This window comes from Morone saxatilis, unplaced genomic scaffold (assembly GCF_004916995.1).
Source record: "Morone saxatilis isolate NCDOM2014 unplaced genomic scaffold, NCSU_SB_2.0 Contig24, whole genome shotgun sequence".
In the NCBI taxonomy this organism is placed as follows: domain Eukaryota; kingdom Metazoa; phylum Chordata; class Actinopteri; family Moronidae; genus Morone; species Morone saxatilis.
Window position 1 is genome coordinate 12,767,182 of NW_023339807.1, and position 26,023 is coordinate 12,793,204.

Below are 26,023 nucleotides of genomic sequence, written 5' to 3' on the forward strand. Positions count from 1 at the left end.
TGTGTGTGTGTGTGTGAGACGCTGCTGTTTGCCAATATAGCAAGACTTAGAGTGCTCTGGTGATCTCATCTCCGCTTAAGTCTGCTCACCCTGTGGCTGTACGTGTGTACATGTGTTTATGTCCACACACACCTACGCAACTTGCTGTGTTCTACATGTAGAAGAGTATCCTTCATGCACAGGTGAGGGATGTCGTTCACTCTCCAGCAACTGGAAGGATGTAATATGCGTCACGTCCTTTTATGGCCAAGATTCTCATCCCTCTGCTCACCGGCGTACCTGCTTTTACGTCACACGCACTGTTTCTCATTTCATTTTCCTCGTCTTCGCTTACGCATGTCTGCCCAGCTCTGGTTTCCCTGACGTCGCACAGACCTGTCGCTGCTGTGTTTCGTGCTGTGGCTCGTGCCCTCGCTGTCGCTGTGGTACACCAGGTGGTCTCTCTGTGGAAGAGGAGGAATCTTCCACGCCCAGTCACCCCATCCAGTAATAGTGCCTGTAATAGAGCTGCAGCGTCAGCCTGGTTTCCGCACCCATTGCCACAAAACACACACATGTACACAGTACAGAGGAAGCAGTGACTCACTCAGCAGTGTGCCGTCACACTGTATGCTGATAAACAGTGTAACTCATCAGACTTGCATCAGACACTAGACACAAACATTTCCTCAGAAATACTTATACTCTTAAAAATTTCTATGGATTTACTTTGCAGTTTATGACTTTTTGTATCACTAAAAACACACTGTTTGTGCTTCTTCTTTATATATCTTTATTGAGCTGTATGCATTAGTAAAGATATCCTATAAATATATATATATAAAATATGTGTAAAAAAAAAAAGCAATTCTGAGGATTAAGATATCAAAATCCGCCTCTTTTGTCTTTCATTAAAGATGATTTATCATCTCTCATTCTGCATTCAGGGACGTGTACATCACTATATCCAATAAAATTGCACTACAAGGCAACCCTTGGCCTCGTTAGCCTGCAAACCTGCAATATCACGGGTCGTGTGCCAGTATCAGCAAAAATGTGCACGGTTGCAGTCTCATTTACTAATTTATCCCTCATCCATTTCACTGCATCTTTAATTCTAATGTTCAATTTGTGGTCCTGGAAGCATGACAAACTGGAAATGTTGTTTTATCAGCTATATATACTTTGGCTAATTTTATAAGAATTGCTTATAAACATGATTTTGAGCTGCTTACATGTTTCAGAGAGAATGATATATTACTCCTGTTTGAGTCACAGGAACCCCAGCTGAAAAATATGGTTAAATAAATAGATTTTCATAACACTCGTCGGTGTTGACAGTACTTTTTATGCAGCACTACTCCTCCCAAATCCCAAATAATGCCTTCGTAGCCCATGTAACACATAAACCAGTTCCTTATTTGGTGTATTAACAAAGCTTCATGGTCATTTCAGTGTTTTGTCAGGACTGGTTTGTGTCAAAAGTAAAGCTTACTACTTCAATCATTTTGTAAATATAGGGTTTTAACAAGGTAAGACGATAAGAAAATGAATTGATGGGGTAAAAATGGTTCATTTAGAAAAATTGGTTATTATTTTTACTCATTTTTCTGTAAGATCCCAATCAATGCTTAAAGTGCTTAAAGCAATTTTTTTCAATAAAACATTTCTATTTTAAACTGTTGTTATTATTATGACAACAGTTGGGACCAATCATGGACCACCACATGTCTTTCAAGTGTCTTATTGGTGCACAGAATACACAAATCTATTGCTACAGATGTAGGCTATGCTAATGCTAATCAGTCAGGAGTATACTGGCCCCCATTGCAAGTTTGTTGCCACTGACCCACCGGCCTCCCAACAAGTCTTTCTACTAATTTGACCTTTTCCCCTAAAATCAAAAATCCCAACCAGTAACACACAAAATAGAGAGAAAGGATAATAAAAGCAGCTCCTCATACCAGTCCAGCTGAGCCGCAACTTTGTGTTTTGACTGGCCTGGCCCTCGGTGACCTCTGCCAATTTTTTATCTCATTTCACTCTAACTTTGTAGATCAGACTTTAATTTTGAAGCGCGGACCACGGGACAGTGATGAATAGGCTACATCAAGCAGGGCTTAAATTACCCCTCTCCCTGGTGGCAACACTGACCGCAAGGAGAGGTGTGTGTGTGTCTGTGCTGTGTGTGTGTGTGTGTGTGTGTGTGTGTCTGTACTGTGTGTGTGTGTGTGTGTGTGTGTGTGTGTGTGGTGACCTAGGGAATACGCCTATGGGGGGTCCTGTGGGGGGAAGGGTAGGTAGGATTAGTTATAGTTTGCAGCACAGTTATTGGTCACTGGACACAAACAATGGGAGGGCTAAAGAGGATTTGGTCTCTGTGTGTGTGTGCCCCCTCCTCCTCTCCTGCTGTCCTGTAGTGCCAGTAGGAAGTGTATGGTATAGAGGGCCAGGCTGCACCCTTTGGGGCGGCGCTGTACATCTGGAAGATTGGCCAGCCTGCCTGTCTGCCTGTCTAGCGTTCCCCCTCCCCCCACTCCATGTGAGGCCGGGTGGGACTTGAACTACATATGGAAGAGATAAACACAGCCACACCAATTAGACAAGGCCTACTCCAGACAGGATGCAAATCAGTCTCACAGAAGACAAAAAGTGATTGTGATGCGAGCCACTGTAACTGATGAATCTCACCTAGGAGAGGTGTGGCGGGATTGCATAATACCTGCGGTGTATTTCAGTCAGTTGTGTGATTCAATTAGCTGGTTAGAAGTTTCTAAATATACCAGACCTGTCCTCTCGCTGCCACAACAGTGAATCAGAATCGTGTGCATTAAACCTTAAGGCTCTTGTACTGTGACTGTGGTATGTTCTATAACTACTGTACAGTCTGGTTGAAAAGGACAGGTACCGTATTTACTGCTATGCACAGTAAATGTTCTGTGTAGAAGTAGAGCATATGGATACAATCTGATCAGAGTATATGTAATATAGTTACTGGAGGCTTTGAGGCAGATACTGATATTGTAATGTCAGAGGTTAAAAAAATACTTTTACAGTATTTAGCTGATAATGATTTTTCAATTAGAATCCCATAAATTTGTTTGTTAAATCATTGTGATCAATATGGAAATAAAAAGCAACAATTCTTCTATCTACGTTAAGCTAATATCAGCTGATACAAAACCATATTAACTGTCCATGCTCTAATATGTAATTTTCGATGTTGTAAATCTGTTAAAATCAATTTAGAGACAGTTGCATTAAATAACCAGACAGAAATGTCGGTTTTTGGCAAATTTAAATAGATGAAAAGTTAACATTCTTCATCATTGAAAAATTTTGCCATGAAGCAGTCTTGCTCATTGGTTTGTAGCACTGCCCAAAGTGGCCTAATTCACCAAAAATATTAACAGTTGATTGACTGTTCTATATCATCTCATGGAATATACCATCATATCGCTTAGTCCTGCTGCCTCAGATGACCTGTGCAGGATAGGCTTGTGTGAGATGAAGCCATGCATGTTTGGCGAGGATGATCCAGGCGGTGCTAATATGCAGCTCTGGAGCAGAATGCCTCCTTTGTGTCAGTGAGATTTAATGAGTCTGTGATAGGCCATGTTGTGCCCTCAGAACTCCATGTAGACACAGACACAATCTTCAACAAGGAAGGCTATTGTGTGATGCAGTGATGTTTGTGTATGTGTGTGCAAGTATGTGTGTTTTGAGTCAGAATGTAATCTGTGGGAGGCAGTTGGCTTCATGTTTTATGGAATAAGTCTCATGCCACTCAGAGTAGGCAACTAATGAAAACTTAAAGCAGCAATGTAAATTACATATTATAATATGGTAAATTGCTCTCGATTAGATCCTCATTTTAAATGAGACAATATTGTATAAATAAATAAAATTTGGATAAGTGAGAATAATGAATTATGCATACAGATTACCCTATTTGCATGATAAAAGATAACATTAGATCATTCTGTATTGAGAACAATAAGCAAAAAAATGTTTTGGCTTGTTGTGTTCATGTAATTTTTTATTGTATAGAACAAAAACTTTTTTTTTTTGTTTGTAGAGCTACAACTAATAATATATTTTCAATATTGATTCATCTGCCAGTTATTTTCATCATGAAGCTATTATTTTTTTAACTTGTAGAAACTCACAAAATAGTAAAATAAAATTAGCCATCACAACAATTCCTTGTTTTCGCTACAGTCAAAAAATAAAAGACATTCCCTGACACAATGATATAAAACAGAAAAACCAAAAAGCGAATGTATCTGTGTTTCTGTATGTGTAATCTAGAATCAGCAAATGTTTGCTTCAAAATGAGTTGTTTATCATAATCCTTGAATTGAACATCAGTGATTTACTGATAAACAACAGTACACATTACTTATTGTATCAGTATACAACAACCCATCTATTACATTTGCTTACCATTGTTTCCTACACACAGGCTAATAGTCCATTGCTCCTAATCTTGTTTGTTGTGTTCCAAGTATAGCCGTGCTGTGCACTGTTACACTCTGTACAGCACCGTGACCTTTCTCCATCTCTGATTCCCCTCTGTTCTCCTTCCCAGTGGCTACCATGACAACAGAAGCAAGTGCAGTGAGCGAGGCGGACACTGAGGGCAAGCAGAAGGCCAGTGGCGCCGAGCCCGAAACCGAACCAGCGAACAAGCAGAAACCGGAGGCACCCGCGTCCCAGTCGGAGGGGGAGCCATCGGGCAAGAAAGCCCAGGAGCAGGCCTCTGAGCCTGGGCCTGCTGACGTAGCTACCTCCCCTGAGGAGGAGCAGCTGAAGCCCCGCACCCGGACCTCCGCTGGCAAAGGCCTGTCTCGCCTTTTCTCCTCTTTCCTCAAACGCCGCTCGCAGTGTTCCGAGGGAGAGGGGTTTGAAGCAGAGAAAGCCGGGGAGGAAAAAGCAGACAAAGAGGAAAAAGCTGAAGAGGAGAAGAAGGAAAAGAAGGAAGAAGTGAAAAGTGAAGTGAAGGAGGCTAAAGTAGTAGTGGAGGAAACATCTGAAGTAAAAGAAGTGAAAAAGAAGGAAGAAAAAGTAGAACAAAAAGAGGAGAAAAAGAAAGAGGAAGAAAAAGTTGAGAAGAAAGGCAGTAAAAAGAAAAAAAAAGAAGCCAAGAAGAAAGAAGAGAAAAAGGATGAGGAGAAAGTGAAGCAGGAGGAGGAGAAAAAAGAAGAGGAAAACTTAAAAAAGAAAGAGGAGCAAAAGGAGGAAGAGAAAGCACAGCCGACTGTAGAAAAGAGGGAGGAAAAGTTGGAGGCAAAAGAAGAAGAAAAGAAGGAGACTGCCGAAGTTAAAGACAAGGGGGCAGAAGCTGGAAAGAAAGAGACTAAAGAAGAGGAAAACGTTGACAAGAGAGTTGCAAAGAAAAAAGAAAAGGAGGAAAAGGTAAAGAAGAAGGAAGAGGAAAAAGCAAAGAGGAAAGCAGAGGAAGAAGAAAGGGTGAAGAAGAGAGAAGAAGAGAAAGCAAAGAAGAAAGAGGAAGAAAAGGCAAGAGAGGCCGAAAAAACAAAGAAGAAAGAAGAGGAAAAGGTCAAAAAGAAGGAGGAGGAGAAATCAAAAGAGGAGAAGACAAAAAAGAAAGAAGAGGAGAAACCGAAAGAGGAGTCAAAAAAGAAAGAAGAGGAGAAACCGAAAGAGGAGTCAAAAAAGAAAGAGGGAAAGGAGGAGGAAAAGGCAGAAGAAAAGCAAAAGAAGGAAGAGGAAAAAGGGAAGAAAAAAGAGAAGGGGAAGAACAAAGGGAAGAAGGAGGTGAAAGGGCCGAGTGAGGAGCAGGTGAAAGCCCCTATTGCTGCTCCGGAGCCTGAGCTTAAAACCGAGCCGGACGCTGAACAGGCTCCTGATCAGCACTCAATAAGCAGCGCAGAGGAGCAGGTGAGTGTGGCACTGACGGATATTACACTTAGAGTATCTCTGGTATTGCATTTTGGGAAACCTGCTTATCTGCAGAGAGTTGGATGAGAAGATTGAAACCACTCTCATGTCTGTTTAAATGCGAAGCTACAGCCTGCAGCCAGCAAAAACTGAAGTGTAAATTGTGTTATCTGTTTGACAGAGCCAGGCTAGTCATTTGCATCTGCTTTCTATTTTTATGCTAAGCTAAGCTAACCGGCCTCAGACTGTAGCTTCATATTTAATGGATAGATATGAGATAATCCCAAAATGTCAAGCCTTTCTTTAAATTATAAGTCTGCAATCTCAAACAGCATTGCAGATGAAGGTCAAAAACAGAGCTCTCCTGTATATAAATCCATGCTGCAGATTTGACTGTAGTAGGGGAACACATGTTCTCTTTCTTTCTAATGAATTTTTTATGATGTGCTTGCTCAGCGAAAGTAATTATTGCTGGTTTGAGCTAAAAGCTTGGTCAGAAACAAAAATGTCCATGCTGGCCTGAACAGCAGTACATTTACCAAGATATGTAGTTCATAGTCATTAACACAGACATGCTTTTCATTTGTATTTGACACACTTTTGCAAATGTCTTGTTTTGCCTTTACCAGCCGCCTCAAGAGGAACACAAGGAGGAAGCTGTGATAAAGAAGGAGCCTGAAGCCGTGGAAGTGAAGGAGGAGGACACGGAGAAAAAAGAGGAAGAACCAGCGAAACAGGAGAAAGAAGCCAAAGGAGAGGAAAAGGCGAAGGAGGAGGCGAAGAAGGAGAAACCTGTAAAAGAAAAGAAGACCGAGAAGAAGGCAGAAGAGGCTAAAGGCTCCAAACGTCAGAAAACCATGCAGTGCAAAGTCATCTTACTGGACGACACTCAGTTTGAGTGTGAGCTTGATGTAAGACACCTCCCAAATGGCTATCATCCTTGTTAAAGATGAATATGGTTATGAAGACTTATGAATATCCCTTTCCCTCTGTCTGTGTGTCTGTCTTTCTCGTGTAGAAACATGCTAAAGGCCAAGAACTTTTAACAAAGGTGTGTGACCACGTCAACCTGCTGGAGAAAGATTACTTTGGCCTCGCTAACTGGGAAACACCGACTAACAAGGTAGGCTGCAACAGCATAACCAGATATTTAACATAATGCCGGCAAGAAATTGGTTGTGATAAGTGGGGGATGTTTTTTCTTCCCCTCATTTTCCACAGACATGGTTGGAAGCCACCAAAGAGATCCGGAAACAGGTGTCGGGTGCTGTGTATGAGTTTACATTCAACGTGAAATTCTACCCTCCAGATCCAGCACAGCTTACTGAAGACCTCACCAGGTGAATGTCCCGAGGGTTAAAGGGATAGTTTGCGGGAAATCGACTAATTCACAGATATATAACGTTATTTAGTGAGCTTTATTCTTTAACTTTGGTCATAGCAAGGCAAAGCAGAATTAAGTTTTTATGTCTCTGTAAGTGAGCTTATTTTTTCCCTTTCACGTCTTCTTCAGGTACTTTCTGTGCCTCCAGCTGAGGAAGGACATTATGCGTGGTGTTCTGCCCTGTTCCTTTGTCACACTGTCCCTGCTGGGCTCCTACGCAGCCCAGTCAGAGCTCGGAGAGTATGACCCAGAGCTCCATGGAACAGACTACGTTCATGACCTGAGCCTGGCCCCCGGACAGAGCAAAGAGCTGGAGGAAAAGGTGATGGAGCTGCACCGCACATACAGGTAATCAAAGGGGATGGGCACTGATTGGAGCAACATAGTGATGGCAATCTTTAATTAACACATTCTTTCAAATAGTCCAGACAATAAAATGTATCTTTGTGAAGACTTCTTATCCTTGTTTTTCCAGGTCAATGAGTCCAGCCCAAGCAGACATGTTGTTTCTGGAAAATGCCAAGAAACTTGCCATGTATGGAGTTGACCTGCACCATGCCAAGGTAGGGTTTTGTTTAAATGATTTAGTGTTGTGTGGGTTAACTGATTTATTAAATGCTTAAGTTCATAATTCAACTATGTCATTGTTTTGCAACGGCATTCTTGTATTACATCAGTAGCATCCAGAATTTAATTACAAAATTGATGTCAGCCCCCCTGTCAGAAAAAAGGGAGAGATTAATAACATTTCAAACTCTATGACCTCAAAATCCATGTCCTCATAGTGTGGAAAAGTCTGCCTCCCAGTGACTGTTCATTGTAAGTGCAGGGTTAGGGTGATGTGTGCACTGCTACAGTATCATAACAAGTTTATCATCCTGTTTTTGTGCGTGCAGGATCTTGATGGTGTCGACATTACGCTGGGGGTTTGCTCTAGTGGCCTGATGGTTTACAAGGACAAGCTGAGGATCAACCGTTTCCCTTGGCCCAAAGTGCTCAAGATCTCTTACAAACGCAGTAGCTTCTTTATCAAAATCAGGGCATCAGAGGTAAATCTGAATTTACATTTTTACATTCACATTTTTTATCTTTCTAACTCATCACAACCACATATCCCATCCACAAACATTTTCTCCCTCCTATCTGTTGCCTTGGTCTTGGAATTGTGTCAAGAATTGACTTCTATTAATTACCTACAGATTAACTGTTGTCCATTACTTAGACTTATTTTTATGTTCATAAATTAAATTTATCACAATAATATTACACTATAATATGTATTACACACATAATTGTGGGATTATAATCACATTGTTGACAGTTCTGTTTCCATGATAAGTAGCATTTAAAAATATTTTAGCAGTAATGTTTTTCAATTTAGGAAATTTTAGAATTGACAGGACTTACAAAATGTTTAATTCAACCCAGATCTGGGGTAAACTTTTCATGTTTCATGCTGCATGGCAGAATAATGTCATTGACATAAGGTCATTTTCTTTTTATTTCTTTTCCTCACCTCCAGCAAGAGCAGTATGAAAGCACGATTGGCTTTAAACTGCCCAACTACAAAGCCTCGAAGAAGCTGTGGAAAGTTTGTGTTGAACACCATACCTTCTTCAGGTAAGACCTTACCTTATTCTGAACAACATCTTTCCTCCCTGGCAGCAGAGGCCCTTCTCAGGTTCTGCCTATCCCCTAGATAATTGGCTAACTGGTCTATGCAGCTTAAGCACTATATTAGCTCCCTGGCAGTTTAACCACAGAAGAAAAGCTACCTGCCCGTGGTCCTGGACTTAGAATTAAACCTCAACGGTTTCGTCTACTTAATAAGATGAAGGTCAAAGTTGTTGCTAGCCTTGTTGCATAACAGTGACAATTTTTAGGGAATGCAATCCTTTGCTTTAGTATAGTTTATGTTTGAATTCCTGGTATGTGGATCTGTCACTCTGATAATAATCAAATGAATTAAATGGTGGGTGGATGATAATTAACAAGTGTTTTTGTCCTTCAGAGTTCCAACAGTAGAGCCCCCGTCAACACGCCGCTTCCTCGCCTTGGGCTCTAAGTTCCGGTACAGCGGGCGCACTCAGGCTCAGACCCGCCAGGCCAGCTCCATGATTGACCGCCCAGCCCCTCGCTTCACACGCTCTGCGAGCAAGAGGCTTTCCCGTAACCTAGATGGAGGTATGTGCAAGCGTGTGTGTGTGAATCCGTAGTGGAATCTTTGAGCCACGTGTCAATCTCAGTAAGCTACATTGTGACTTGTTTGGCTCTTCTAGCTGGAGATGAAACTCTCCAGTTCCTGCGACAACTATCGGCATCAACCAGGTCTGAGGTTGATGATTGGTCACTGTTAAAGGCATCTGAAAAACCGCAGCCTTCTCCTATATTCCCAGGTACCAGGAACTGTGTGGAGCTGCACCAGCGCTTTTTCTGGCAATATTTGCAGTATTTATTTTATTCTCGCTCGCAAACAGCCTCATCACACCATTTAACATGCTCATCCGTTGTGGCTCATTTGCTTTCTTGGCCGTTAACCTTCTGAAAAGATTGTCAGCTGCAGCACAGCTCTTGTCAGAATGCTGACCTACTGTGACATGTCGGTAATGTCACCCAACTTGTAATTTCCCTGGCATGATCCCAGGGTATCTTGGGTCACTGTAAACTCTGAAGTAAGTAAGGAGTTTCCTCACACAATAATGCACAGGCATTTCCAGTCTTGAGGCTGCTGTTCCTCACTTTTTGGCATTTTGAGAAGTTGCTGCTTCATGTGTGTTGCACAATGGCTTTCATTTGCTTGTACTTTTTATGTTCAACATCTTAACAGACTGACTCACTCAGCACTTCTCCAGTGGCTGCCATTAACAACAGAATAAAGCTGGAACCTTAACCATTCATAAAGTAATCACCATCTGTTCTTCTTATGATGGATGAGAGGCAACTTTCATTCAGCTTCCTACTAACCTCAGCTTACTGGACTCACAATAGTCTGGTACAAATGCTTGGCATCTGACTTTGTTCAGAAACATGCTTGAAGCACTGTGAAGCATTCACAGTTGGCCGTCATCACTTCAGTAGAGCCATTACATAACTGCCATCACCTCGTCATCTCTTCACAGCCAGAGGGGAGTCCGAGCAGACTTTCGTTCAGTCCTGGGAGGAGGGGCAGTCTGTTCACACAGTCACAGAAACCTGGCAGGACACTGAGACTGGGCAGACTGGCTCTCAAACTATCAACCAGACAGCCAGTCAGCCGTGGCAGGAGCTGGCATCTGATGAGCAACAGCAGAGGAGAAAGGAAGACGAGTGGTCTGCCCTGCTCTATCGCTATCCCCCCTTTCCATTTGTCCCACCATTTGATTTTGTGAAACAGCCAGGTATTTGCACTTTTCATGCCTGCCAGTGGTTGTTTAGCAGTTTGCCATAAGGAAATATGAACCCAAAATCTCTTAATCTTTCAGTTTGGCTTGGATTTTAAAGAACCTGCATCTAATCTGTATTTATTCCGGCCAGCATGAATTTTGTAAAATGATACCACTACATGTACTCTGCATTATCCTCAGAGGCTTCTATAGAAACCAAGCATGTGGTGCTATTCTGCCCCTTGTTTTCAAGTAGTTTCACTTTTTGTGTGTCGCTCTTGTCTACTCATCTGTTATAAAATTGTTCATTGTTTCTCTGATGTTGTCAGCTAAGATCAGCTTGGCAAATATTAGCTCTATGGACAGGCTATTGCGACCAGCACTGACACAGGAAGATGATTGGTACCTTTACTTTGACCGAATCTTCAGCCTTTCCTCGCTCGAGCTTGTTGACAAACCATGTGAGTTTCTTTGTGTGGAAATATGACCTACAATTTGAATACTGTCAGTACAAAAAAGGATTTAAGCCTGAAATGTGAATCACATTTTGGTTCTCTTCATGGTTGATTTTGTTTTACTTTCCCCTCTACTCCTCCCAGTCTCTCCTGTAGCTAAGTACCAGCTCCAGGAGGAAGATGAGCAGGGCATGCATGTGGCAGAGCAGGAACTGACCAATAAGGAGGTCATTGAGAGGCTACAGGAAACTGTGACTTTGATAGACAAACTGACAGAGGTGGAAGTTTTGGAAGAGAGGCTGAGGGAAGTGAGGGATTTAGAGGAAAGGCTCCAAGAAGTGGATGAGATGGCAGAGAGACTTCAGGAAGTAATAGAAGAGGAATTAGGTAAGGAAGAGGTAGATAAGTTAAGAGAGGAAGAGAGAGATTTACAAATACAAGCTGAAACTATAACAGAAACAGTGGTGAGGAAATCAGTGAGGAGAATAGGGACAAATGAGGATGAAGTGGATGAACTGGAGGAGCAGATAAAGCGGGTGTTTTTAAAAGGCTTGTTGCCTGAGGAAGAAGAGGCCGAGGTGAAGCGGGAGAGTGAGAAGGAGGTGACAGATGAGAGTCTATCATATGATAGCTTAATAGAGAATGTACGCCAGATAGAAATGGAACAGCAAGACGAAGTGAAGGATACATCTGGCTCTTCAGATGTCACCGGTACCACGACTATAGTAGCATACCGGAAGGTGGAGCGTAGGTCTAAGAAGAGAGTGACTATTGTAGAAGACAGAGGGCAGTGGCAGGAAGAAATGGAAGAAGTACAGGCTGGTGTCATGTCAGAGGAGAGGCTAGAAAAAGAGGAGACATGGCGTAAAACAGAAATAGTGGAGGAGATAACTGAGAGAAAAGACACAGAGAGGCTTCAGCCTGAGGATCCATCTCAGGTGGCAGATCAGGACATCTGGTTCATACTTTTCGACCGCCCTCCATACAAAGCTATTTTCAAACCACCAGGTACAGTATGTCATTGTGCAAACATAACATAACTATATATTCCTATATAGACCTCTTCTAATACCTAAAATATTGTAATGTCGCTACAATTTCTTTCTCTAATACTTTCCGTACACTGTTAGATCCCTTTAGATTCAACAGAAAGTGAAGTTAATGGAAAAGTTAACTGGCTGGTTCCTAGATATTTATTGCTCTCTCCTTTCTTTTATAAATGTAATTTAACATTTGTGAAAGGGCTATATGTGCTGGGTATAGATCTGATGTTGATGTAGATGTCCTAATGGTGCAAAAAGTGTAAAAATATGGATATCACAGACTGGTGAATCCGGGAAAATTGGGGCATTTAAAGCGTTTCCCTTCAGCCATCAGACTGGAAATTAATAATCATATATACAAGTATCATCCACAGAGTTTCATCAGCTTAAAATATTGTGTCTTTACTGTCATCATTAGTTACCACTGTGGAACGCGCTCAGGTGGATGGAGGCGAGTATTTCAGCTCAACAACTGAGATTACAACAGTTGAGGAGAAAACAGAGATTATAGTAGAAGAGAGACAAACAAGAGAAGAGGAAGTTTGGCATATACCAGAGATCCCACCACCACAGACCATCACAGAAAGAGATGATGACTGGTTTGTGCTGCTGGATGTTATTCCCAGAGAAACACCTTATGTGCCACCAGGTACTGTTAAATGCTCTATAATACCTACTTCGGCTCTCTCATGCTTTATTTTTGCTGCTTGCTATGTATAGCAAGTGTGCATGACTACTGCTTGTGTTAAAAACTTTCATAACTTTACTCATCTCAGACGTTGAAGGGAAGAGCCGATGGATACAGAAAGTTTCTCTGTGGTCGGAACTGCAGTCGGTCCAGTACAACAGCCTTCAAATGTCTTATTTTATTTTACACCTATTATCATACCATAGAAAAATTGGCAAGCAAGCTAACCATTTAACTATTGAGATTCAACTCATATTATCTCTTTTTCTGTTTTGCTGAAGCTTAAGTATAAATTCTGTTTGTTTTCAGTTTCTCTGGCGTTACCGAGACAAATGTATGAAAGTGTTCAACCACAAATTGAAGTGATAAGCATAGAGCGGAAGCTGCAGCAGGCTGATCTTGACCAGATTAGACTGCAGCCTTCCCAGCCACTACCAGAGAGAGATGATGACTGGTTTGTGCTGTTTGATGCTATTCGTGAAGAGGCAGTCATACCACCATCAGGTATATGTAATATAATATGTTTGCACCCCGTCAGAATTCACTTTGAAACGCATATCAACGCTTACTTTATTTGCCATTTGTTAAATTTCGGCAGCTTGTAACTTTCTTTTAGCGTCAGACATTTGTTTGGTGGATATACTGTGTCGCTCAGCCTCTTTGTCTGTTTTGCCAGTTACTCCTGTTAAGATTATTCCGGATATGAGGAAGTCATTTGAGGTTGAAGTGAAAACCACAGTGATTACAACATGGAAGCAGACGATAATTGGTGTGGACAGCAGGCAAGATGAGACACGTCTGCCTGAAATTAGACCTAGCCAAATCGCCCCACCGTCAGAAAGAGAAAGAGGAGATGATTGGTTCACCCTGTTCGACGTCATCCGTAAAAAGCCTGTCGTCGTGCCACCAGGTACCTTTCATTGCCAAATGGTCTGCATACACTGGGCTGAAAAAAGATCAGTTAAGCGGTGGCTAATAAGCCTTCATTTTCATCAAATTTACATACCCTTATTTTTCTGCTAGTTGCTGTGGCTGAGCGTATTGTGCATGTGGTGGCAGCCACCGAACCAAAACCAAAATTCATCATGGAAGATGTGAGGCCACCTGTGAAGTTGGTGGAGATTAAACCACCACAGCCGAGACAGGTGGATGATGACTGGTTTGTGCTGCTGGATGTTGCAGCAAAAGCACCAGGTATTCTGCCGTTTCATGTGTGGCTGATACAGCGAGATGTAGTCAGACATAATAACATCGTGCTGGTTACATATTGCACCTTGTTAAGTATATTTGGAATGGAATTGTGTTCCGACTGTAAAGGCTTTGTTTGTATCCTGCATTAGTGGCTGTGGACGAACCTATCCGCATGCGTCCTGAAGTCCGACCAGCTAAAAAGTTTGCAGCCATAGAACATAGAGAACAGCAGAGAATCACTATAGTGAAGGAGACGTGGCAGCAGGAGAAGGTGGTACAGCAGAAAACACATCCAGCAGTGAGAGAGGTGGAGGATGATTGGTTTATTCTCCTGGATGTGGCCTCTAAGAAATCAGGTATAATCAAAAAGATTGTGTCCAGTTATATATACAGACATTTCTATAAGTGCACCTACTGTGCTGTATCACTGTAAATGCAAATGCTTTACTTCTCCAATTATACCTGATTGTGTATTTGTAATAGTCGCTGTCCCTGAGCGCATCCAGTTCCCGGCAGTGGTGAGAGGGCCACCTGCAGTGGCCAAAACAAGGATTTCCATTTCCGAGACAAGACCGCAGTTTGGGAAACGGATCCTAGAGGAAAGACGTCCGCTCGCACATACTCATGTCAATGATGATTGGTTTGTTCTACTAGATGTTGGCCTCAAAGAGTCAGGTATTTTTTTTTTTTTTTTTTTTTACCTGTTTGGGGTTTGTTTTGCAGATGAACAGCTCGCACGTGGTCACGCTTTCTTCGCGCCATGAAACGCTTATTAACACTTCCAGCCTGTTTACAGGATGCACCATCTTCACAAGAGAAAGTGTCCACATGACGATGCACAGCCAGCATTATTCAAGGACCTCTGAATGCGCTACGTTTCGCATATTGAAGAGATAACGCTTTTTTAATCTCAGCATTTCACCAGTTCAACACATTGAGCTTTATACCTCCTTGCAGCCTAACGTCATCTGTCATCGGATCATGACAAGAACTAATCCATGCTTTTGCTCTCATTCCACTTTGTGGATATTCGCTTCTGGTCCACCTTCGCTTCTTGTTCTTTTAAACAAGACTGAACGAAAGCATATAAGGTACAGTATGACCCTGCAGAGTGTGCGCTTATCTGATCCCATCAAGGCCTGTGGTTCGAGACTGTAAGTACGTTGTGGCTGTTTGCATAGGTGCTGTATTGTGTGTTACTCTGTTTATGTGTTGATATCTTATTCAATGTGCATACGACCTCATCCCTCCATAACACATCATCCAAAAAATATTTCCCTTTATTCACGCTTCCATTTTGTCTGTATTTTGTGTAGTGGTGAGCACACAGAGGGGCACCCGGCCTGTCAGTGCTCCGGTCTTCTCCCAGGCTGCTCTGGCAGAGGCAGGGATCCCCATGGCCCCTTTCGATCAGCCCCAGACCTCCACTCCAATCAAGACTGGCCGCAAGGAGGAAAGAAGGCTGCAGGTCACAGTAGAAACTGTGGAGCCCTCAAAAATCGAGGCTGTGGCTGAGGTCAAGGTAATCAATTTCTCTATTTACTGTTTTATGTAATTGATGTAATTTCAGTAAAAGTCTAAGGGTTCATGTGCAGAAAAAATGTAGCATCATATATGTATGTAAACCATATATGCCTTCCAGGATAACTGGTGCCAGTGGAAAAATTAATTATTTATAACGTGTCCTTAGAATGATTGCCTGGGTGTTTTGATTGTAGATAATGGTAACTATAAAATATAATGAACTCTTCAATGTAATTGCTTCATAGTCATTAATAATAAACAATGCTACAAGTAGTGAGCAGAGATTGTTCTCTGTGTCTGAGTGTGAACTGTGTCTCTCTTGCTGCTGTAGCCAGCAGTGTGGAGGGACCAGAGAGAAGTACACTCTTCACTGATATCCACCATCAATGGGGACATTCAGGTTAGTGTCAGACACTGGCCTTTCATTTCCACGTCGCCCCTCAGAAGACTTGTTTCCACTATGGCTGAGATGTGAGTGTTGAAGCCAACAAGCAGAGGATGCTAACATGTGTCCCTCTCTCCTCCCTGGGTTAGCACGAGTCTGAGGCGATGAGCACGGAGGTGGTGCGAATGCGAAAGGTCAGATTCATAGCCTCGTGTACGTTTGTGTAGCCATTTCTCCACCTCCATTCTGATTTATATTGAGCTTTCTCATCCAAAAGGCTAATCTCACCCTCTTCTCATGTTGTGCTTCCATACGGCTAGGTCTTAAATGAAATCCACATCAGGTTCGATGCACATACAGCATATGTTTAAGGCGTAGACAAATGTAAGAATAGATGGAATATGTTAACACAGTTAATAGAATAATATTACTTCAATCTGAAGAGAGTATGCTTGCTTCGAAAAAAATATGTTTTTACATATTAAAGTTTACAAGGCATTCATTTCTTCTCATTGCTTGCTGTTGTTGTAAACCCTGGAATGCACACATGCATGATTGTAGATTAATGCACATTACTAAAAAAAAAGTGGCATGATAACTGGTGTTGTATCACATTTCTGTCACTCCACCGTATTATTTCTCATTATAAAAATAGAACTCTTAAGTCAGTCCTCTAGAGCCTTAAGTTCTTTGCTTTGTTAGTACATTGCAGTTTGGCCCCTATGGCCCCGAACTACTTTGCATGCAGACTCCTCACAACTCTGTGTCTGTTGTATTAACACTGTAGTGAATTTCATAGTATGCATGTCCAAGGTGTGGCACTTTAATGTCAGCGCCCAGGGAAACTGAAACAAACCCACACTCTTTTTTTTTTTTGTTCTCTTCATTTTTCACAGAAAAGAGCTAAGAAAATTGAGGGTGACTCAATTTATATCAGACATAGCCTTTTAATGTTGGAGGTTTGTATCCCTTCTGGAGATGTCGGTCTCTATCTGTATTTTCTTGCTCTTTGGCACAGCGGCCGCCGTTTAATATCACGCTTGCATGTGGCATGATTCACACTTTTTGCATCAGCACAAATGATTGGCTGTAGATTATATGATAAGTGTGTGCGTTTGTGTGTGTGTGGCAATGTAACTCTAATCCGGTTGTTACAGGAGAGTGCTGTTGAACAACACATAAGTATGGTCAGGATTCTTACACTTGCATTGATATGCACAAACCTTTTTGGATTTTTAAACCGTCCCTGATGATCAGCCCTGTGATGTGGCTGATGAGCTAACATTTAAGCTAATCAGGGTCTTTTCTAAACATTCTTGAAGCTAGGATTCACAAGCAGCTCCATTTTTATGATATATATTTTTTTCCAGATCATCAGTATTCTCCTGTTCCTGCTTCTGCTCTTTCTACCTCCATCTCATTTTCTAACTTGCCAGTAATGCACTGCACTTTCTCAGCAGTTACGCAAACGGATTCTTTTGACCATAATAATTATACATCTTTGCTTTTGTACATGAAAGGAATGATGTTTGGAGAAACACTTATCATTAAGTTGCTCTTTAGCACCTCAATAAGTCACGATTAAGACTCAAACATTTCTGTTCATTGACTAGGTCATTGTATTTTTAGTCAAATGGGTGTCAGTAGTTCTCAATAAAGATCAACTTGGTGCTAAATGTTGCCAAATCAGTGCTGCTACTATTGCTTCTGTTCATTTGTGTTAAATGAACAGGTTTCCATTTTTTACTGAGGCTTCATCTTTGACAACTTGTTACCATGTCTGCTGTCATCACCTTTCCTGCTCTTTGATGTGCAGCCACGGCGTGTGTCATTGCAAGCCTAATGCTATGAAACAGACGCCTAATGCTATCAAGTATAGTTTATAGCTTTTACCCCACAAACATCAAATAGTAATTTACTTTGATGAATCATGGCACTGACTCCTCTGAATCTTTCCTTAATAAACCAAAGTCTGTTCTCATGAATCCGCTTTTCATTTTGAAAAGGAGTCGCTGATAATCTTAAGAAGAATCAACATGATCATCTAGATTAATGGCCCCCTCTAATTTATGTTCCTTTGGAATCACCAATTAACCCTGCTTCTGCTTGTTTATTTAATCTGCAATAAGTCAACACAAACTAGACAGAAAAACAGCAAAAAGAAACATACTCTAACTATTTTTCCTGTTTGTTTATCTCTCCCAACTACGAACATATCCTTCATCTTCCCTTCCCCTCCACATCTTCACTTCCTCCCCTCATTGTTTCCTTGATCCACTTGCCTCTATCAAATGTCCTGGTGCCTTCCTCCCCTTCCCCCCTACACACTGTCTTTTCCCCTCCGACTTTGCTCCGTATAGGAGTTCGATAAGCCTCAGGAGGACCTGCTCAAGCATCATGCCAGCATCAGTGAGCTGAAGAGGAACTTCATGGAATCCGTCCCGGAGCAGAAGCCCAGTGAATGGGATAAGCGCCTGTCCACGCACTCTCCGTTCCGCACCCTGGGTATCAATGGTCAGCCTCTGCCCAGTGCAGATGGGGTAAGTCTCCCACAGAAACCGCTCGTTGCCAAATCCGCTTATTTAACGTACTGTCAGTTCAGGAATTGGAGAAAAAAAACAACTAATTCAAATTGAATGAACAATTCCTGAATTGACTTGGTTAAAGTTGTATTTTTACATACGGTATGTCATCACAATTGTTTTCCATGGCTCTGCATTTTCAGAGATTATTGTACTTGACTGAAAAAAACCTCACTGCACTGGTGTGAGTAGTGTGCATGGGTTTGTGATGGAACAGAAGAACCTGAAATTCTTGTCTTTGACTTGATTCTTTAAATGTTTGTGTCATTTTGAACATTTGCTGCATTCGATCAGATTTCGTTTTTTTTTTCATGATGAATATATTCAAATGAAAGAAATTAATAAAAGAGGGGATCAGGCTCTTCCAGTCATCATTCCTGGCTCTCTTATGGCTTAATGGATTGTGTGTGCATGTACAGACCTATTCAAGGCAGTGGCATGTGCTATGCAACACATGCATGTGTATGAAGAATGCAGTCGGACTTGTTGAAGAAGGTCTGTACTTTTTTGTTCTTTCTCTTGAAAGACCAATGTGGGCGATGCATCTCTGGGACAGGTTGTCCACTCTCTGAAAACTCACTTCGGTTCATCTTATCTGCATTGGTTGTTCTGAACCCTGACATGTTTGTATTGCATGACTGACAGACTTGACGTTCAAAGTTTCCTGCATGACTCAGAGATGACCCTTTCATGAATTTCCCCTTTTCCCCATCTCCTCTGTCCCTCCTTCATTAAAGAGCTTTCTTTCTGCTTTTAATACGTTTTGCTTTGCACACTTTGTTTTTACCTTTTCCAAGCCTCGGTTGTTTATCCATGAAGAGACAAGACCTCATTCACAGTTGTATCAGCAGCCCCACTCTCCTTGTAGGAAATAATGTAACTAGCACAGGATTCCAGTTTAAAACTATGTGTATCATTACTGCTATTAATTACCAGTTGCTGTTAAAAAGATGACTGAAAGCTATTCTGTGGACAAACAACCCCAGTCTAGTTGAGCTCCTGTTACGTGAATAAACAAATGTAATCTACTGAGGGTCATTTTGCATGCCTTCTGGTGAGACATTAACTCATATGGCTGCAGCATAACTGTTTAGACACAAAGCATTTTTACACTTGAAGATAAATGCCTCCAACTACATCATAGTGTCAGGATGCATTAGCGTTGCAGTGAAACCAGAGCAAGGCTAAACTGACAGCTCACAGTCGGGAGTGAGGAGATGAATCAGAGCAAATGTACAAAATGTTTGATGTAAGCAGTCAACAGTAAGACAGTGGTCAAGTGTTGTCTGCCTAGTGGAGTGGACACTATTTATGCTCGATTTTACAAGGCAGTTTGTCATTCTACTTAAACCTCAGTTGTGTAATGATTAAAGAATAAGGCCTCAGCTGTGAGAAAGTATAGAGTACAGCAAGTTTGACATGTAGCAGCAGAATTGGCCCTCCTAGTGCTCATTAAAAATAAGATGTTGGTTGTCCAGATGCCAGATATAGGCTCTAAGCTACTGATATTATGAACCACGACTACAGCTTAATGTTACTTCAGATTAGTTCTAAGTTTTGTTGCTGCCCAGCCAGCACTGGGTAATTAACAGGGCATCTGCACCAGTTTAACATCCTCAAGCTAAAGGCCCAAGATCCTTCTGGCTGTACTGATTCAGTTGATCTTATCTTACTGAGATAGTTCCACCCCAAAAACGTATACAATTCATCTCTTTAAAAATGAGGCACTACAAGTGTGGATGATTTTCTGTCTTTTCCAAAAAGATAAATAAAAAAATGGAATTGTTGCACATGGAATGGATGGAAAGATGCATGTTAAAATGCATGTGCCAGTAACATTTCCATTCTCTTGACAACAAAATCACGTTTCTGTTCAAATGTAGGCGTTTGCCGTGCTATTACATCTGAATTTGATATTTTCAGTCATCTGTTATTGCGCAGCTCTGGCTTTTAAAAGTTCAGTTCGTTTTTCGGTCATTGCAAACATTTCAAAATTCCTCCCTCTCATCTCTCTTTCCCTCCTCCTCCTCCCCCACCTCAGTTTGTCATCCGCCTCCCACGCGGCCCCCTGCTAGACTTCTACTCCAAGCGCAGCTGAGGGGCTGTCTCGACCCTGCGGAAAATCCCACACAGGTGTGAGTGTGACCCGTGGAGACCGCACCTAGTCCATCTACTGTACCCATCAACCTTCTAGCTTTCTCTTCTCCTCCTGTCCTTCCTTCGCCTCCTCTTCAGCATCACTGTAGCATTCTTCATCTCTCATCCTCTGCTCCACTTGAGAAGCTGCCCCCTTTTTGTTTTTGGCCTCTGTGGAGCAAGACTTTGGTTCCTTCTGTTTCCCACTGCAGCACAGTTGACCTGGTTTCTCCAGCCAGAAACAGACCTGTTCTCTAAATACTGATTTAGGACTGGAGATGACAATCAACACACTACTCTTTTGCAGTTTCTGTGACATCTTTTGGACTTTAAATCAACCAATCAATCAGTATTATCAAACAACTGACTTTTATCTCACTTTGAGCCTGCTTTTATACACGTTTTGAGGTACATTTTTATTGTCAGTTGTCAAAGGATCTTGTCTTCAGACAAGCTTGATCACTGTGATGTGATTTTTGGATATATAAACTTTCTTCCTGAACTCACTCTAAGTAAGCACTAGAAAAACGGCGTGAAATCTATCAATATACTTTGTCACAATTGTAGTATCTCCTGTGATGGAAGACCCTGAGGCAGCTTAAATGTAATTCTTATTATCTTTTTTGTCCTTCACCAGTCTTTGATGAGGCAGTATGTAGCAACTGCAAGAGATTCCTTGTTGCATGACTTTTTGACAATCAGTTTTGACCAAAGAATAAAAGGCATTCCATATACAGTTCATACAATTTGTTTGTTCTTTTCAAGGACCCTGGATGTTATTGTTTAAGTTTCATTTATTCCTTTTTTTTTTAGTTGATGACTTGTCAATCAAAAGTAGTGTGAGTGGCCTATCACTTTCTTATAGAAAGAAAACCCATTTCATTCTGACACATACTGAATTCTATTCATGGATGAAATACACAATATGGAGCGATACTTGTATTCAGTATCCATCTTATTTGGTAACCTCCTGCAGCATGTGCCACATGGAAATCAGTTAGGAAAAGGGTAAATTGTGGCCACAAAGGGATATACATGTTCTTCAATAATGTTTTGTTAAGCTGTGTTTTATTTTTTAAGTGTAATATAAGCCCCAAAAAATCATCCAACTGAGCTGTAGTACCTCATAAAATGGATACTGTACTATATGTTGTAACATGCATGCATTATAATCTATATAACTATGACTTCCTATACATACTATGTCAGTAGGAAATACTACACCTACCCATGATCATGTAGTGACTATGTTGTGTCTTTTTTAGAGTGTGTGCATTAGTCCCCTTTGCAATGGTTCAGAGACAAAGTCTGCACACGTGGAAGCCGGCAGCAATTTGGGCCTTTCAGGCATTCCAAGTCCCACTGTGAGCCACAAGAGTGAGCCTGGTAGTATCGAAGCCCATGGTGCTCCAGTTGAGGAAGCGTCATGTGATCAGGATGAGGTTGTAGTTTTTGACACCTCCTTGGTGCCCATCGTAGAGGTGGAGATGGTGCAGCTGCCGCCCTCCCTCGACCCCTGCTGTAGAGCTATAGCTGAGAGCCTGGAGGAAGAAGGATCGTATCCCAACATGTCGGAGTGCTCTGAGAGGATAGTTGGATCTTCCACAGCTTCTTATTTCAGGAGCGATGGTCCACAGGTCATACGCTGCTTCCAGGTAGCCTCCTGACCCCCCGCCTCCCTCAGGGTGATGCTGATTCTGTCTCTACTTGGCCTCTTTATGATTTCAAGGCTGCCACACTTGCTCACTCCTTTGCAGCACCATTGCTAACCAAAACCTTGTGAATCTGCATTATGAGTTGTGAATTATACTCATACTTACATGTGGTTGCTGCAGAGGTGTTGCACAGTGATGTGCTACATTCTCAACTATGGTGATGGGTTACTGTAACATTAGCACATTCTTCTCTGCCACAAAACAGTGTTTTACATATTTACATTTCTTTCATGATCTTTCCAACCTACTCATGGCTTGATATTTCAGTTTCTCTTTTCTTTTGTGGAAGTTGGTGGTGGGAGGGGAAGGGAAGTAACAAGGTGACTCTGTTGTTTCCAAAAATCCAAATTGAAATGAAGTTGGTAGGAAGAAGGGTGCAAAAATCAAATCCACACAGAAAATGGCTTTAAGGGTGCATGGTGTGAAACAAATTGGTTGCTGTGAGGTGAAAGTGTCTGGTTAAACAGCCACTGATGGGGCTATGCTCCCATCCACAGCCCCCTCTGGTGCAGACCCAGACAGTCACCATCACAGCTGTTTCCAACTCCCTACCCAGTGGCATCTCCACCACAGAGGTCCCCGTCGTCCCGACCAAGTCCTTCATCTATGAGTCTTCAAAGGTAGGGGCTCCTGCACCTGCTCAGCCCAGATCTGTCTCAGGTACAGGCAATGGTTTGCATGGAGGGGGACATATCATCAGCACCGTAAAACAAGCAGGTCTGGGTGGATCAGGCCAGGGGCTCCATCATGAGCACAAGGCAGCACTGCTCCTTCCCTGGCTGAAGCTCAAAGTCACATTATCTAAAATATTACTCTCTTACCTATTTTTGGTCTCTTTTTTTTCCTCAGGAGACAGACGATGGGACAGACAGCAAAGATAGCACAACAGTGTCCAGCTCCAAAACCGTTACCTCGGAGAAAACCAGTGGCACCACAGTCACTACCACTCACATCTCAAAGGTCAGCAGCACAGTCTTGCTCTTTGTTTATTGCATTATATTTTAATTTGCCTCGCAATTCAATCTTTTTCTCTCTGTACCAGGTAGTGAAAAGTGGATCTACAGAGACTCGCGTGGAGAAGAGAATCGTCATAACTGCAGACTCTGACATTGACCAAGATAAGGTACACACCCCTCTGCTTATGACACAAAGCAGTCATAGACAGAATATTACAGGAATAGTTTGACATTTTGGGAATTAACCTTGTGTTTTTTTCTTGCTGAGAGTTAGACAACAATATTGATAGCAGTCTCATATCTGTACAGTAAATGTGAAGCAGTCCGCTTCTCCAGGTTAGGATCCCTATGGTGTTCTGGAGGTTTTGACCGCAAGACGAATTATCCGCAGAGGGCTCCTCCTCTCCAAAATGGACCCTGTGATTAAAACAAACACTGAATAACGCAGTTTGCCCTTAAAAATCAGTGTTTCTTCTATGCTTTTCAACTGACAAAGGACGTCCTGGAGGGCCTGCCACCCGACCTTAGCTCAGCTTGTTTCTCTGATTGCTTAAGATCCAGACGTCTGATGACTAAAATCCTTTATCCAGTTAAAATATAAAGTTAACAACGAGCAAGATCCAAAAAGAAAAAAACACTACTAATAACTAATAATATTTTATAGTTAAAGGCTTCATAGGCATGAGAGAAACATCAATCTTCTCATCTAACTCTCAGCAAGAAAGCAAATAAAGGAATTTCCCAGAACTATTCCTTTAAGGAAGGAATAAGAGAATTCTGACTTCATTCATTTACATCAAAACTAATACGAGTGCAAATAATGTCTGCCTTGCAGGGGAAAGATGGCGGAGCATCAGCATTGTAACTGAATCATCACCTGCATTTATTCCTTTGACTCTCCAGCTTTCATCCCTTCATCAGAGTGCAGCACTCAGTGACCAGCTCTATCTGCGCACACATATCCAGAAAGATATATCTCATAAATCTGCACCTAAAATTATGGATAACTCAGTTAGATGAATCGTAGGAGATCCTCTTTGTTTTCTTTCCTTTTTTTTTTTCAGTTGAGCTGTTCATTGTAGGTAGAGGAGGGCTGCACAGTGCTCACGTTTGAACAGATGCTTACAGTATCTCAACCCGGGTGTTTAAAAAAACTTAGTGAATACAATTTTATTGGTTTAAAAAAACAGCAGTTTCAGTTGCGTGATCTCAGTTATGTTTGCTTTTAAATGCTTTTTTTTCTCCTAGTGGTTTTTACATTGTTGATTTTCTACAAATGCACTGTTTCCATCCTAGTTTAGACACCATTATCAGCATTTATTCCTTAGGTGCTGCTAGGGGAACGTTAAGACTACATTCAAGGGAACTGTTTTTGTTGTTGTTTACTTGTCTATTTAATTCAGGAGCAACTTTATTTTATAAAATTACATGAAATGACATACCTCGCATAGATATGTGATATTACGTGCTCAAATTTGGACAGTTGTGTGGCTTTGTTCACTGCTCAGGTACAAAAACATAAAAAAACATCAAATCTTTTCTTCCCTAACCAGCTAAGAACCAGTAGCCTACACATAATTGTAAAGTTTGAATTAAAAATTGATCTATTTTTAAATATTTCTCTATTTTATAGAATTGCTTTTATAGTATTTGTACAAATTCGGGGTTTTTAAGTTATTCATATCCATCTGCTCATGAAATTGTAGGTTGCCATTGTGCTGTTTACGGAGTTATGAGGTCTCTATTTAAGACCTGCTTACCTGTCTTGCCTGACACCCTGAATCATTCTTATTCGTTTCCTCTTGTAGTCCACCAAGTTTATCAAACCTTTCACAACTTACATATGAGAATGGAGTGCTTCCCTCAGCCCTATGTTTTTGTTCAGTAGCATAGAAGGTCATAATTGCTTTGAATATATTTGGTTGATAAGAGAAGTTTTACAAGCTTTGGTCTGTTTATCTCAGGTTTTGATATTCTTTGTAAGACTACAGACCTCCATATGATTGTATGAGTAATGTCCATATATGTATATCCATCCCTACTTTAAGAAGACTTACTTTAAATGTACATTTATGTTCAGCCAAGTGAGGTCAGTAAATACAAAGTTTGTCTGTCACAGTAACCACACGTTTTAAGAGGTGAAGGCAGCTGTCCCAGTATATGTGGCTTTTCTCTCATAGGAGCACAAGTTGTCTTTTTTTACATGTTCTACTATACAGTAATTTATTTGTAAAGTAGGAACTGTTTCGTGTGATTTGATGTACTGTGATGTTTCAACACAAGCTGGTTTCCAGGCTTCCACTAGAGATGTCACAATGTTAAATATTGCATTCGTTATCAACCAAGTTTGTAAAGCCTTTTTACCACATAGTCTACGTAGATTGCTCTCTGTAATTTTTCATAGAAGAGAAATTGCTTAAAAATATACGAATCCCTTTTAGATAGCATGTTTGTTAGCAAGCTTTTTTTAACCCAAAAAGAAGCCATTGGTATTGTAGCTACATGGAAAACAACAGAAACCTCTCCTGGAAGAAAACGTAGAATTTCACATGAAGAAATTAGTTTTTAGACAATGGAAAATATTGTTGCTTTGTGACTTATCCCTGTCTTTTTATGAAAAAATAAAACCTGCATTATTTTGCATTTTGTTGGGCTGTCTGTGTGTGAAGCATATGAGATCTGGGTAAGAAATAAATATTTAATGCCACTCACTTGTTCC

General features: G+C 41.4%; 2 protein-coding genes across 2 annotated transcripts in view; both read left to right on the top strand.

The window, feature by feature from the left end:
* Positions 1–5,142, top strand: part of LOC118336170 (cilia- and flagella-associated protein 251-like) — a gene marked incomplete at its 3' end in the record, with an annotated part of 10,213 nt that extends 5,071 nt beyond the window's left edge. The window contains exon 2 of the mRNA XM_035672763.1: positions 4,571–5,142. Within this exon, the coding sequence (XP_035528656.1) occupies positions 4,579–5,142 (564 nt within the window). The remainder of the gene's footprint in view (positions 1–4,570) is intronic.
* Positions 5,143–5,640: 498 nt separating this feature from the next.
* On the top strand, positions 5,641–25,941 carry LOC118335725. The gene is made up of 29 exons (XM_035672151.1): positions 5,641–5,883; positions 6,513–6,794; positions 6,902–7,006; positions 7,105–7,223; positions 7,397–7,615; positions 7,743–7,830; positions 8,164–8,316; positions 8,790–8,887; positions 9,279–9,451; positions 9,547–9,663; positions 10,387–10,644; positions 10,959–11,090; positions 11,229–12,092; positions 12,546–12,781; positions 12,920–12,965; positions 13,122–13,319; positions 13,492–13,725; positions 13,839–14,009; positions 14,156–14,362; positions 14,490–14,681; positions 15,323–15,528; positions 15,862–15,930; positions 16,065–16,109; positions 16,812–16,874; positions 18,276–18,455; positions 22,846–22,968; positions 23,198–23,308; positions 23,391–23,471; positions 24,140–25,941. The coding sequence occupies exons 2-29, from the start codon at positions 6,741–6,743 to the stop codon at positions 24,167–24,169; spliced, it is 4,572 nt and encodes a 1,523-aa protein (XP_035528044.1). The 5' UTR covers positions 5,641–5,883; positions 6,513–6,740; the 3' UTR covers positions 24,170–25,941.
* The last annotated feature ends 82 nt before the right edge of the window (positions 25,942–26,023 follow it).